This window comes from Saccostrea cucullata, unplaced genomic scaffold (assembly GCF_032062105.1).
Source record: "Saccostrea cucullata isolate Sc308-1 unplaced genomic scaffold, CSIRO_AGI_Scuc_v1 ctg6445, whole genome shotgun sequence".
In the NCBI taxonomy this organism is placed as follows: domain Eukaryota; kingdom Metazoa; phylum Mollusca; class Bivalvia; order Ostreida; family Ostreidae; genus Saccostrea; species Saccostrea cuccullata.
Window position 1 is genome coordinate 1 of NW_026938606.1, and position 15,000 is coordinate 15,000.

The following is a 15,000-nucleotide window of genomic DNA, read 5'->3' on the forward strand; positions in this document are numbered from 1 at the left end:
CCAAAACTTCAAACTAGTCACCCATCAAGAAATTGTAATTCAAATCCAACACTGAAGCAAGTTTGAGAGTGATTATCCTTTAAATTGCAATTGATGCATCATCCATGCGCAGATTCCAATAGGCCTTATACCAGGGTAAAATCCACCTATGACGTCATTCTTTTGTTTGAGCGCTCCATTATTTTTAAGGAATGGAGAGTTGCAAATAACATTGAAAACAGAATTTGTTATGGTCTTATTTTCCTTTCCGTGCCTCTACCTAGGAAAGAACTTAGAAAATTTAAGAGAAGAGTTTTAGAAAATTGTAAAGGTTAGTTTCACATTAAGAAAATATTAGAGCACCCATGACGAGAATCGAACACGGTACCCTCACCATAACAGTCCGCTGCTCATTTCACTGAGCTAACGAAGCAGTTGAGAGACATGGGTTAAGATTAACTTCAGTACACTTTTTTTTTTAGTTTTTCTTTCTATATTATGTATAAATAATACTACTAATATGTAAAAAGTATTTACAATGTATCATATATTAAAATATTCTTTATTATGTATTAACAAACAATAAAAACAAGCATTCGGAAAGGCGGATTTTACGCGGGCGTAGCGCTCCATTCCTTAAAAAATGTGCCTCGGCCCCTTCGGGGCCTCGGCTCCATTACTTTTAAGGAAAGCGTCGTACATTAACCCTTACGTAGTTTCTTAGAAACAGGCCTTCATCCAAAACTTTAACCTGGTCTATTATTTGGAAAATGTATGTCAGATCTGGCACCCAAAGCAAGTCCATTAATGAGCATCATTACATTATCATCCATGCAAGTTTAATCAACATATATCTCATAGTTACTTCATAATGAACCTGTTCAAAAGACTTTAACCTGACTGTTCATCCATCCGGTCGAACCCAGCATCGAAGCAAGCTTGGTAGTGTATCATCCATGCGTTTAAATATGGTTAATTCAGGGTTCACAGTTACTTTACAGAGACCTGCACCAAAAACTTGAACTGCACCAGAAAATTAACCTTGTCATTTTTTTTGCAAAATTTGCAGCATCTGAAACCTTGACTGATACACTGAACACACTAGAAGTATCTTCAATGCACATCTTATTGGCAGAGAAGAATTCAAGAAAACTGCATCAAAACTTTAAATTAGATTGGGACGCCGACGCTACCACCAAAGTTTCTCCCGACTTCGATGTGGTGAGCTAGAAAATGATGATACAACATTGAATCATTGTATAAAGCCTTCGCATTTTATAGTTTTTGACATATAATATTCTACTGTCACTCCGTTAGCTTTGTTAAGAACAAATTTTAAACAATACCTCCCAGTTCTACATAGAATGACAGTTTTAATTTCCGAACTTCGCCATATAACTGTAGGATAAGGTCACATTTCTTTTTTCTTTTCTTGTTTTGGAACCACTAGGCCAATACTATAACATTTTTAGCGCAAAATGTAATAATTTTAATTATGCAGGATCTGTTATTCCTTCAGAAGTTGAAATTTGTGTGTGCTAAAAACGCTATAATTTTAGCAGTAAATGCATTTTTGGTCGTTTGTATTGGAATTAATGTTGGAGCATTCGCAAAAAAAAAAAAAAAAAAAAAAAAAATACACGACCCGCTTAACACACAGTCTGTAGACAAATGCTCATAAGGAACCGCGCCCGCTGGAACACAAGGATCAATATCAAATTTCAAAACGTTCACTCATACGTGTAGATACATGTATATCTATATATATGCCATTGCCCGAAATGTAAAACATCTAAGTCCACCAATTAACAAATAAATCATCAAGTAAGCCGTTGACAACCTCAATTTTTATGTCCCCGTAATCGAAGATTCGGGATAATATGCTTTTTGTCCTATCCGTTTGTCTGTGTGCGTTTATCTTCTTCTTTTCCCGCAAAACCTTTAACCTTGCCCTTAACTTTTGGTTGCATGGAGCTATGATTTTCATGTTTCACATGTGCATTTCTTATGAAAAGACCTTATTTGGGTTTAAACACACCTTTTAATTACCTTTTGACCTAGGAGTCTGACCCATATTTGTAGGACTATTCTCACTTACATGTAAGCTAGGATTTTCAGTAAGGCGTGGAATTCTCAGTGCTACGTAATTACCGCCTGTCAAATGGCGAACAGAATCTCATTGGTTATAACATCAGGAAATTTAAAATGTTGTTGACAACGATGTGAGTAAGCTCCATTTATGGGGCGTTAAACAATGTTATTGGTTATTCGGTACCATTTGACATTTGCAAAATTTAATATCCCATTATATTTCAACAGTGAAAAAAAGTTGTGTCAATTTCATTAAAAATTATTTTATATGAATACGCCTTACTGAAAGTCCAAGCTTAACTTTGAATTGTACTAAAAGTGTTCCCAACTTTAACCATAGCCTTGACGTTTTAAAAAATTAAATTAAGCCAGGGTTTTCATATTTCACATGTGTATTTATTGTGACAAGGCCTCTCCTATAAAATATTTTTTACCCTTTGATCCCGAGATTAGTGCATGTTTGACCTATTTAAAACTAGAGGTACTGTGAGCGATGAGCTCACTAAATGATACCCCCCGCCTCCATATACTAGTAGTTTTAATGGCAAAGTCCATGTTTTGCTGTGACCGGAAAACCCAAAATATGTGTCGGATCAAAAAGTAAAATAGGAGATGCACAATGGCAATATGTAATAAAGATTCTGTGAAAGTTTCATCAAATTTCATTCAGTGGTAAGAGAGGAGTTGCGTTTTAAAAAATCAAATTACCCCAAAGCGTTAACAGATTTCACATGTGTATTTATTGTGACAAGGCAGAAATCCTATAAAATATTTTTCCCGCTTTTCAAGCGGATTAGTGCATGTTTGACCTATTTAAAAAAAAGACATTGGCCATACTAGTTTCTTCCGAAAAAAAAGTGCTAGTCAGAGCTTTGATGTTTCACATTCTTATTTTTTGTAACAATGCTTTTTGGGTACAAACAATCTTGACCTTGGAATTTGACCAATGTTTTGAAAAAATCTATAAAATTGGCCAAACATTTTTAATATTTGGTGCTAAAAGCTTTTAGTATACTTCTGATTAAATGTTTCCTATATGTAAAGAAGGTAAAAAAACTATTTTTCTATAGTTTAAAATTTCCACGCATAGCAAAGCTTTACCCCGGGTAAAGTTTTTGCTATCCACCCCCGGAAAATTTTCATGCAAATTTTAGTGCCAATTTTCATTTCCTGTCATTTGATTGGTTGGCGATACCTCCAACATTAAAGAGTTCCAACATTACAAAACAAGGTACATTTGTATAACTAGAGGTACTGTGAGCAATGGGCTCACTAAATGATACCCCCGCCTCCCATATGTGTATCAATGGCAGTGTCCATGTTTTGCTATGGGAAACCCAAAATATGTGTCGGATCAAAAAGTAAAATGGGAGGTGCACAATGGCAATATGTAATAAAGATTCTGTGAAAGTTTCATCAAATTTCATCCAGTAGTACAAGAGAAGTTGCGGATAAGAGATGGGTACCCCAAAGCGTAACAGACGGACGGACGGACGGAATTAACGATCACTATATACCCTCCCGTTATTCAAGCGGGGGGTATAATAATACGCTTATCCACTGGCAGTTAGTGGGATAGCTCTTTCATCAAACTATTGACAGGAACTATTCCCGTAATAGTTCCTGTCGCAGGTTTGATAAATGAGCTATCCCACTCACAGCCAGTGGATAAGTGTATATTATACTTCATATATTTATACCCCCCGCTTGAAAAGTGGGAGGGTATATAGTAATTGGTATGTCTGTTCGTCCGTCTGTTTGTTACGCTTTGGGGTACCCATCTCTTATCCGCAACTCCTCTCATACCACTGAGTGGAATTTAATGAAACTTTCAAGGAATCTTTATTACATATTGCCATTGTGCACCTCCTATTTTACTTTTTGATCCGACACATACTTTGGGGGTTTTCTGGCCACAGTAAAACATGGACCTTGTCATCATATTAACCATATGGGAGGCGGGGGTATCATTTAGGGAGCTCATTGCCCACAATACCTCTAGTTATTTCATGTATTTTTGACAAGAATTTCCCCGGGTATCATAAATTTTGACACTCTGAGCTTGACCTTGACCTCTAAAAACTTTGACCTTGGCCTTAAACTTTGAACGGCTTGTGCTTGAACTTTCATATTTCACAAGTGTATTCATCGAGATAAGTCCTTTCTTTTTGTAACAACATTTTTGAACACTTGAACTTAACCCCTGAGTTTGACTTATATATACGGGAACATCAGTGTTTTATTAACACACCTTGTTGATCACCATTTCAGGCCACAGGGGAGGCCGACACAAATATCGATAAGTACACATTTCACAATGGAAATCCAGTCATAAATATATGTATTTATATGACTACTTCTACATGCTGGTGGGGAAGAAGCTACAAATTCAATAAAGGGATGGTTGTGATGGGGGACAAACGGAGGTATCTTTTTCTCCCCAAACTTTCACCTGGTTACACACATTGGTTTTAGCAATACATGTGCATGTAAATTATCATTGACAAAATACTTGCCTTGATAAGTTGTTTGGGAACATTGAAAATATATACTAAAAGAGCAGTAAATTTTGTTTTACTTTTAATAGGGCTGTCATTTTGACAAAAGAACTCACAATCCACAATAAAATAAAATGATCACTGTCATCCAAATATCTAGCTCATCCCCGTTAAAATTCAAGATTTTTATAAAAAATAAAAACAACTTTTAAAAAAACAAAGAAACTATAATTTGATGCTCACTGGTAATACCCCTGCTCTGATATGAATACATACATGCTCTCATATATCCCATCATAATGATATGGCATGCCTAAAAAGACTGTGTTAAAATGTCAAGCATCTGCGATGAGTAGTTGCTGAGAAAACTGTGACAAGAAAATTCAAGTAGTACTGACAGACACACAACTACACAGCCAGACACACAAGGGTGAAACAGTACCCCCCTCTCCATCAGAGCAGGAGTATAATAAAAAGGGTTGGATTCTAAAAGGGTTTAGAATCAGGCATTATTTAAAAGGATGTAAGCCCTAACGGTGAAGCAATAAAAGAGGAATAACTCTTTGACCGGACTTTGTTTTAAGGCGCAGTTTTGTTTGCTAGCAGACGTTTTATAAAGAATTGGTGCCACCTGACATCTTCCGTCAGTTCCGGGTGGAAGGCCGTGGCGATGATGTTCTCCTGTTGTACCGCCACTATCACGTCCTCAGCTTTCTCCTTCTGTGTGAAGGTAGCGAGCACCTCCACCTTAGGTGAGAGTGTCTGTACCACGGCAGGTGCCCGTATAAACACGCCGTGATATGTTTTATCACCGGGACACACCTGTGTAAAACTGTCACTGAGATTCACTTCCGCTTCAAAACTGTTCACCTGTCTGCCGAAGTAATTCCTCGAGACGTCAGTATCCATCACATCTAGCTAAAAAAAAAAAGTTAGATGTACTTCTATTTAAGTTGAAAAAGTACATTTCTCAAGTTTCAGACAATGAAAATGAAGGAATTTGTCAAAAAAATCAAGGTACTAGCGACATATACTAATGGGATAAGCAACTCTCGCAGTCTCATAATACATGTACCCCACAAGTTGCAGTATTCCGTAAGTCAACTTTTTTATTTAAAAAATTAAGGGTGCTGGTAGCAGATTATGGAGAAATAAAATAATTACTTCGAATTCCTTTAGTGCAGGTACAACCGGTATCGTAAATAGTGATTAAGGTAGAAATATCGCTTACCATAGGTTGTCCACCAATTTTCTGATTCTCATTCTGTCTTGCAAGAATTATCATTCCCGCGCATGTCCCCCATGTCACGTGTTTCCGGTTCTGTATCCAGTCGTGCAATGGTTCAATCATATTGTTTCTTTTTAGAAAGAGGCTAATTGTTGTGCTCTCGCCTCCTGGAATTATCATGCCGTCGAGATCGGAAGTCACATGGCTAGGGTTTCGGACTTCAAACGTTTCAATCTGAACCGGAAGTTTTATTTGCTCCTTCGCCTTCAGAAGAGCATTTTTATGCTCAAGAAAGGCTCCTTGGACTTCTAGTATTCCGATTTTTATGGATCTTTCTTCGGTCTCCACACTGGATGGCATTATTCTTTTCCTTAATAAATATAATAAAAGTTTGATAATTTTCGATTTTCAATATTCAAACAATAAGATGAGAAGACTTGAGCATTTAAATATTCTAATTTTATTTATTGGATATATTCCCTGTTTATTTACGTGTCACGACGTACTGTACTTAAATATACAATTAAAATTGATTCTAAGAACGAAAGATTTGAAAGTGAATGTCGTTTAAAAAATACACAATTCAGCACACTTAATTGCATTAAATTTTCTATGTCATATCTAAGCGCTACAAATATTCTACTTTCAACCTAAAGACAAAACCAATCTCTAGTTATCAAAATAGAATTAGCAGAATAATTTCTTTCAAACAACTTTATCCTAAAAATCTTTTTTTTCGCTTAAAGCCCCACAAAACATGGTTATTTGCATAAAAATCTAATATGTCCCTGTAAAGAAAATTTTCAACACGAAAGGTTTTAGACAAGCAAGTGCTCTCCGTTTTCGAAGTCTCACCTAGGTCATATTTGTTTGCTTGAAAATGATAGTATAATATAACCCCCCACTCTGGTCATTAACCTGAAGGCCGTTGATCCAGTAAACTTAAATTCAGTAAAAGTTAATGTGTAGATACACTGAGGAGGAGAGGATATCGGACTCTCTTTAGAGTCTCCAGTTTTTATGCGAAAATAAAATACAAGTATCACTGAAAATGGGTTGAACCGTTCGAACGCCCTTAAAAAGTTCAAAGCTATCAAAAAGAAAGTATAGAAACATTTTAAAAATGAAGTTTCTTTTGTCATCTACACTGTACCCAGTTTATCATACGCAAGATGAGCATTTCCAATGTCTGTTAGTTAATCTGTTTCCTTAAAGATAGTATTTCCGAATGAATTTTTCATGAACTATTTCACATAATCATTGCAGACATAGATTTGTTCAAAACACAACAATGGCTCGAAAGGCTACCGAAAATGCGAAAGACAAAAATTATAGACTTACATGTTTCCAACAAGAAAACTTGGATATATCTAAATGAATGAATTTCTAATTCGAAATTAAGAAAGAATGTACAAGTACACACTTTACTATACACTAACAACTTAAGAAAGAAAAAAAAAACAATTTACAAGACACATAGCACTCTCCGGCTAAAAGTAAAGTTTTAAGATAAAAATACGATAAGATATAACTTTTAAATACTTAATTTCCAAGATGTCTAAACCAAATGGAGTTGTACACAGGACCACGAGTAAACAATTCTTACCTGACCTAAATGACAAAATAATTTTCCATTTTGACATACATGAATTATGGATATAGGTGAACAGATTAGGTTTTTCTCACTGCGTAATACTGTCAACTACATGTACATTATCTCAAAAGTGAGAAATCATACTGACATGGACACTACTAAAACGAAGAACATACAAACTAGCTTTATCAATAAAAAAGTTGTAAACAATAAATCTTTAATTAAATGATTTTAAATTGTAAGGAAAACAAAGGGTGAACAGATATATAGGTAGCATTATATATGTACTTACAATGAAGGCGATAAAGACTAGCAGGGCACAGGAGAGACTGTTCCTGCATAAATAAATAAGTTACGAAACCGAGAAACAGTACTTATACAACCACAGAGAGGCTGAATAAGTTATATAAGTTAATCCTGTGTTATAAAATCACATACTCAAACAAGTTTAGTCCAGTTAAAGTCAACAAAAGGCAGGGATTGGGGGTTACTACATCGTCAGGTGCGAGGTTAACTATAAACCATATCGGACAGGGGGTCTAGTTTACATTCACGCTCGGCGCGAGTACAGTTCACGCACACCGCAGCAGTGATAACGAACTTGTTAGGACTACACAATGAACGGAAACGTGAATGGTGGTAAGTCCATTAAAGATTTATTTGTTTTTTTGTTAACTATCATAATTGTGAAAGACTTCAATTATTATAACAAAATCATGATTATCCGTCTTTTTGTTAAACAAAGTCTAATTTTTATTATATTGATTAAATGAAGCTCAGCACATTGGTTTGTCATCACCGACTAGATTTTTGTGATTGGAATGTGTTAATGATGCCAATTACCAAACATTATCAGAGCATTTTAAATTTTACAAATTACAAAGGATTTGAGGTACACTATATTTTTTGTAACTTCAATCATATAATTTTACAGGAAGCGAACTGGACGTCACCAACCTTAAGTTACAGGATGTCACAAAAGTTCAACAAACAGGTCAGTCTGATATTTATTAGTAAAGTTATAGGATGTCACAAAAGTTCAAAAATAGGTCAGTATATTATGATTCGTATCATTAATAAATCCGGAACCGTTTTCGTGAGAAACGCAAAAGACCTTAATCAAGATTTGCTAGCCTAATAGGTTTTGTACCGTATTAATATATATAGTACTAATTGTCTAGATCTCGAACAATGTCATACTAACAACCTTTTAATTAAACGGAAAAAATGTGTGAAAAATACTACTCACCTCTGTTTATCGCAACGCGTGAACAGTTCAGGTCATGTGAGTTGGGTGTTGCTAAAACGCGGAACGGAAAGCGGAACGGAAAGCGGAACGGAACGGAAAACGGAAAATAATATTTTGGATTAAATCACTTAAAATACAAAATTTATCATTTACACAATATATATTGTACATATTCAGTCCCCCACTATTAAATACAAATTGATTTTGTCATGCCCAGTCTCTTTTTAACGAAAATCGCTAACATAGCAGTCACCTAGAATCGAATTTGAAAGGGGGGATAAACGAACTTGAAAAGTATTTGACAGGCAAAAACACGAAAAGAAACAATTGTTTGATTCGGGAGGGGGAATAAGTTCCAACTCCAACATCTTTCAGTGCTATTTTTTTTTACTCTAACTTACTAGAATAATTACATTTCACAAAAAGTGTGAGGATGTCAACTTGAATATAGTATAAAGGTTATGACAGGGGGGTGGGGGTCAAATATTTGATATCTAGATGAACCATGAAAAGAGAAATAAAATGTAAAAAAAAATTATTTAAGATTACGTTTGGGGCAAACCTTTACGGCAAGCTCGAATAAACATCTATCATACACACTGGTTGTAAAAAAAAATATTCAAAATAGAGTCGATTTCTATATATTTAAATTATGGATAGACAAAATTGGAAAACTTTCATGTTGTAGATATAATGCGGAATCTTAGCATTCAATGAAGTGAAATTTTGTTTGTTTGAAGTACATATGTGTGCATGTTTGGGGGGGGTGTATATGAATGACCCCGTAAAAAATGAGTTTGCTTTCCCGCTCATCGGAAAGGTCTGAGAAGTTGTAATATGTATGCCCCCCTTTTTGTGTCCAAAATATACATAAGTTTTAATAAATCAAATTTTAATGTGACTGTGGGCCCCTTCACAGACCCGAAACTGCCACTCCCCCTTTCATGATTCGCGAATTCGACACTGCGTGCATAATCTGATTATCATAACTAGTTCACAGACATTGACATTGGAAACAAATTGAGGAGGAGGGGGTCAGTAAAAATTTTCCAACATACAACAAATTTGACAAGCCAAAAAAGGGAGGATATGACCTTTGCCCGAACACGAAAATCCTATTTCGTGTGTGTGTGTGGGGGGGGGGGGGGGGGGTCGAATTTCTTTCAGTATCATTTTTTCCACGGAGGGTGTGTATGACTCATGAATATATAATAGTTTACAATAAATTTTAATCAGAAATTATTTTTACAACAAGAATATTGCTCTTTCATCTGATTTATATCGAATCTATGTTATTTGTTTGACAAAAATTTTCCGTTTTCCGTTCCGTTCCGCTTTCCGTTCCGCGTTTTAGCAACACCCATGTGAGTTTGTCTCACTAGCGCGGGGTCACACGAGAGGAATGACCTAGGTCACATCCGACTTTCTAGCTACAAATGGCTTGAATACTACAGATACGAAGTAATGATGACATTGCTTTTAAATAAATTTAATTAATATAAATTAAAAAAAAACTATCTTTTTATAGTTCAAATGTAGTATTTGATATTACTCTTAGTATTTTTGCAAGGTCGAAGCTCTCAGAAAATTAATAGAGACATATGAGAAGTGCTAAAAAGTTTCAGTCAGATGACACTATAGGGAGACAGTTTTACAAAGTGTCATTAGTTAAATTATGTGACACAATGTAAAGAGAGATACTTAGGTCGGTCAACGTATGTTAAACGGCCACTTAATATACACGTATTTTAGGCAACAATCTGATGAATAAACTAAAGTACATGTATGAAGAAGGTTAAAAATATTGCACGCAGGTGTTTATATATTTATGGCGAAAAATCCTAGACACACGCCTTTCATATATACTTTTCTACGAACCAACATATATACATAAGTAACGATAACTTTGTCATGATAATACATGTATGCACGTGTTGAAAACATCGGGATTTTCTTTTTGGGTGCTTCATGTGCTTATTATTACAAAAATAACGGTAAAGGATCGATTTTCTTTTTTTCAGCGAATCAAAGATGAACAGTACATGCAATATACAGCTACCTAGAATATCAAAAAGTATATTTTATGAATTCATACTTTTTTGATTGTCTTGTAATGTTCTAAATTTTACTGTGTGTGGAAAAATTCTCATGTTCTAAATTCAAATCTTTAATGTGCAGTGTGCTCGGACGCATAAAATGACTTTGTGAATAAACGTAATACCATAATCCCCCCCCCCCCCAAAAAAAAACACAACATAATCCAAATAATAGACAAATGAAGAAATTATTTCGGATGTCCTAGACTTAAAGTGTAACTGCAAATCAGGGGGAACAAGATGTGTTTGTGAAACATATGCACCCGCGGCGGCAATAAAGTTAGAAAAAGCGACTTTTAGCATATAGGTCACAGTCAAGCTTAAAAGGTATTTGGACTTGGTATCATTTGAAAATTAGTTGAGTATGCATACCAAATAAGAAATCTCTGTCTTCTATGATTTCTACGTTATGGCGAAAGTTCGAAAAAACTATTTTTAGCATACAGATCACAGTCAAGGTCACAAGGTCATTGACCTTGGTGTCATTTAAAAGACATTAATCAGTGGAGTATGCGTGCTAAATATGAAGTCTCTATCTTTCACGGTTCAAAAGTTATGGCGAAGGTTCAATTTGACAACACACAGACAGAGAGACAAACAAACAGACAGGACAAAAACACTCGTCCGGATCTATCGATCTAGGCGCATAAAAATGAAAATAAGATGCGTTTTATTTGGAGAACATTAATTTGGAAAAAAAAATTTCGAGGCAATTACTATGAAAGGAACCACTTTTATTCATTCATAATCCTTACCAGATTAGTCAAATCTTATGCACATAATTATGAAAATCTTTTAGTCCTTATTTTTATTGTATTAATATTTTTATCTATTTTTTATTTATTGATCTCAATGTATGTGTCTTTTCCTGTTTTTGTTGAATGGAAGGGGAATATACACTGTACAGGTATATCTAGTCCCGTTCATACATGTACTTTGTACGTTCAGATCTAAATGTTCAGAATCATTCGAAAAAATTCCCTAGCTAGCCTGGTAGATCTTTATGCTCAGAATCATACAAAGAGACTCTATAACTAGCCTGGTATTTTCTACAGGTACTTTCAAGGTCAAAGCTGGACTTGCTCAGATGGCAAAGGGAGGGATTATTATGGACGTCACGACCGCGGCGGAAGCACGCATCGCCGAGGAGGCGGGGGTAATGTTATGATGATTGTCAAAAGTAATCCTTTTAATAAGATAAATCCAGTCAGGTATTCATATTCATGTACTTATAGTTATAGTGATACATCGATTTACAATTCATATTTTCAGACGAACGTTTCATTTGAAAATAGTATTTAAGATGAGAAATATAATGTAATAATTAATTTATTAACACGTAGGCGTGCGCTGTGATGGCTTTAGAAAGAGTTCCAGCTGATATTCGCCGTCAAGGAGGAGTTGCCCGGATGACAGATCCCAAGGTAATTCAATCATTTTTTTTTCTTCCTGCAGCGTTGTGTATGCCCACTTTTTTACTTCTTCTTTGGCAATGGTGCTGATGTCGCTGGAAAAGACTCTAAATATATATGGTTATTCTGTACAACTGATGGATCATTACACGCAAAATTATCTATTGACAATTCATGTTAACTCATAATAAGTGTCTCATTTAATTACAATCTAATTAAAATTAGATCTTTGATCCACTCCAGTTTGATCGCTACACAAAGCTTTGTGTAGCGATCAAACTGGAGCGGATCAAAGATCTAATTTTAATTAGCTTGATTCAATTACAGCTTTCTTCCTTCTTTTATCTTTAATCAGAGAATTGTCAATGTGTTTATACTGTCAGAAACTAGATCTGAATTTGTAAATTGTATCTAATAAAATGATAGATTACCAGTTCCAATATTTTCTGTGATAACTTTTTGAAAGGTAGAGGAGTTGGTTTCTTGATAATTCTACAGGAATGTAAATTAGGAAGGTCGATAGATCAGGGGTGTTGCTAAAACGCGGAACAGAAAACGGAATGGAAAACGGAATATATTATTTTGGATTAAATCACTTAAAATACACAAATTTTATCATAAACGATATATCTTGTACATATTCAATCCCCCACTATTAAATACAAGTTGATTTTGTCATGCTCAGTCTCTTATTTACGAAAATCGCTAACAAAGCAGTCACCTAGAATCGAATATGAAGGGGGGGGGGAGATAAACGAACTTGAAAAGTATTGATCAAGCAAAAACACAAAAAGAAGACAATTGTTTGATTCGGGAGGGGGAATAAGTTCCAACTCCAACATCTTTCAATACTATTTTTTACACTAACTACTATTTTATTACATTTTTATTACATTCACAAAAAGTGTAAGGATGTCAACTTGAACGAACAATTCCGTAGTAAAACGGTTATGACTGGGGGGGGGGCAAATATTTGATAGTTAGATGAACCAAGGAAAGAGAAATAAAATGTAAAAAAAAAAAATAGTAAGAGTAGGTATAGGGCAAACCTTTACGGCAAGCTCAAATAAACATCTCCTATACACACTGGTTGTTAAAGTTTTATTCAAAATAGAGTCGCTTTCTATATATTAAATTCTTGATAGACATGTTGGAAAACTTTCATGTGGTAGATATAATGCAGAATCTTGCATTCAGTGAAGTTAAATTTTGTTTGTTTGTGGTACATATGCGTGTATGTTTAGGGGGGGGGGGTGTATATGAATGACCCCGTAAAAAATGAGTTTGTTTTCCCCTCATCGGAAAGGTCTGAAAAGTTGCAATAGGTCTGCCCCCTTTTTGTGTCCAAAATAAGGTTTAATAAATCAATTTTTAATGTGGCTGTGGGCCCCTACACAGACCCGAAACTGCCTCCCCCTTTCATGATTCGTGAATTCGACTCTGCGTGCATAATCTGAATATCATAACTACATGTAGTTATTTTTGTCTTTACAGACATTGACATTGGAAAAAAACCAGTCACGGTAGCCTAGTGGTAGAGCCTTCGCTTCGTGATCGGGAGGCCCGGGTTCGATTCTCGTTCGCGGCGCCGCGTCATACCTAAGACGTAAACAAAGGTACTGACTGTTCCTTCTCCAAGCGCTAGGCACTAAAATATGGCCTTAAAAACGTAGGTCCCGTGTCACGGTAGGCTCTGCCACGATAAAGAACCCTCACTCAATGGCTCTGAGTGCCGAGTATACGTCTTAATCTAAAGCCATTCACCGGCATACGGTGACGTCTCCATATGAGTGAAAATTTCTCGAGAGGGACGTTAAACAATATACAATACATTGGAAAAAAATTGAAAGAGGGGGGGGGGGCAGTAAAAAATTTCCAATATACAACAGATTTGACAAGCAAAAAAAGGGCATATGTCCTTTGCCCAAACACGAAAATCCTATTTCGTGTGTGTGTGTGTGTGTGGGTTGGGGGTGGGGGGGGTTCGAATTTCCTTCGGTACCATTTTTTCCACGGAGGGTATGCATGACTCAAGAATATATGACAGTTTACAATAAATTTTTATTAGAAATGACTTTTACAACAAGAAATTTGCTTTTTTTTATTTGATTTATATCGAATCTATTTTATTTGTTTGACTAAAACTTTCCGTTTTCCGTTCCGTTCCGCTTTGCGTTCCGCGTTTTAGCAACACCCATAGATCAGAAGCTATGGAGGCCTAGTGTGCATGCAAATCTCATGCTCATCTGTCTCTGTGTCTGACGCGTAGGGGGTCAAATATGCATGTAAATCTCGTGCGGCTGCCCTTGTGTTTGACGTCAGTGGGCGAGGTCTATTGAGTTTGGCATGGGAGTCCTCGTGTAATTTAAATCTATGTCCACATTTTAAAAATCTAAATCAACAATTTTATTTCACAATGCAAATTATCCCATGTTTCCCATTATCGTTGATGCCCTGGCATACTATATTAACTAGACAGCGATTCCTTATATACATTCTTACCTTCTTTTCTCTCATATTTGAAATAATTCCTTTGATCCTTTCCCGTTTGTATTTTCATCAAGGTAGAGAACGTAGAAAGATTTTCGTCGTCATTTACTCTGAGTATGATTATTTATGTTGTAGTTAATCAAAGAAATCATTGCTGCCGTAACTATTCCTGTCATGGCGAAGTCGAGGATTGGTCATTTTGCCGAGGCCCAGATCCTGGAATCTCTTGGAGTCGATATGATCGACGAGTCTGAAGGTATACAGCAGTTATACATTTTCCACATGGACTGTGACTTGTGTAACTTGAATTTTAAAGTAACAATGCCGCTTAAAAGTGTGTAATAAATCGATCCAAAAGGAGGT

The 15,000-nt window shown here is 35.6% G+C and overlaps 2 protein-coding genes across 4 annotated transcripts in view; one reads left to right on the plus strand and one right to left on the minus strand.

The window, feature by feature from the left end:
- Window positions 1-4,637: 4,637 nt before the first annotated feature.
- LOC134250762 (pyridoxal 5'-phosphate synthase subunit PdxT-like) lies at window positions 4,638-7,821 on the minus strand. Of its 2 annotated transcripts, XR_009988594.1 has the most exons (4): window positions 7,683-7,821; window positions 5,800-6,166; window positions 4,772-5,486; window positions 4,638-4,709 (listed from the first exon to the last, which is right to left on the minus strand). XR_009988594.1 is itself a non-coding variant. In XM_062733116.1 (3 exons), exons 2-3 carry the CDS (start codon window positions 6,154-6,156, stop codon window positions 5,148-5,150), a joined length of 696 nt encoding a protein of 231 aa, XP_062589100.1. In that variant the 5' UTR covers window positions 6,157-6,166; window positions 7,683-7,821; the 3' UTR covers window positions 4,638-5,147. The 2 variants fall into 2 exon arrangements, 1 of the variants encoding a protein (XP_062589100.1); XM_062733116.1 differs by having other exon boundaries at window positions 4,638-5,486.
- A 47-nt stretch (window positions 7,822-7,868) lies between these two features.
- Window positions 7,869-15,000, plus strand: part of LOC134250761 (uncharacterized) — a 9,306-nt gene continuing 2,174 nt past the window's right edge. The window contains exons 1-5 of one of the 2 annotated variants that reach the window (XM_062733114.1): window positions 7,869-8,029; window positions 8,325-8,384; window positions 11,791-11,891; window positions 12,079-12,159; window positions 14,773-14,893. In XM_062733114.1, coding sequence (XP_062589098.1) covers window positions 8,008-8,029; window positions 8,325-8,384; window positions 11,791-11,891; window positions 12,079-12,159; window positions 14,773-14,893 — 385 coding nt within the window. In that variant the 5' untranslated portion in view covers window positions 7,869-8,007. The remainder of the gene's footprint in view (window positions 8,030-8,324; window positions 8,385-11,790; window positions 11,892-12,078; window positions 12,160-14,772; window positions 14,894-15,000) is intronic. The other variant, XM_062733115.1, reaches the window with a different exon arrangement.

Bases quoted from the DNA above. Each gene is read 5' to 3' on its own strand.
- LOC134250762 (XM_062733116.1), bottom strand. From the start codon at position 6,156: ATGCCATCCAGTGTGGAGACCGAAGAAAGATCCATAAAAATCGGAATA. The intron at 5,487-5,799 runs GTAAGCGATATT...TTTTTTTTTTAG, and splicing joins AAATTGGTGGACAACCTATG to CTAGATGTGATGGATACTGA.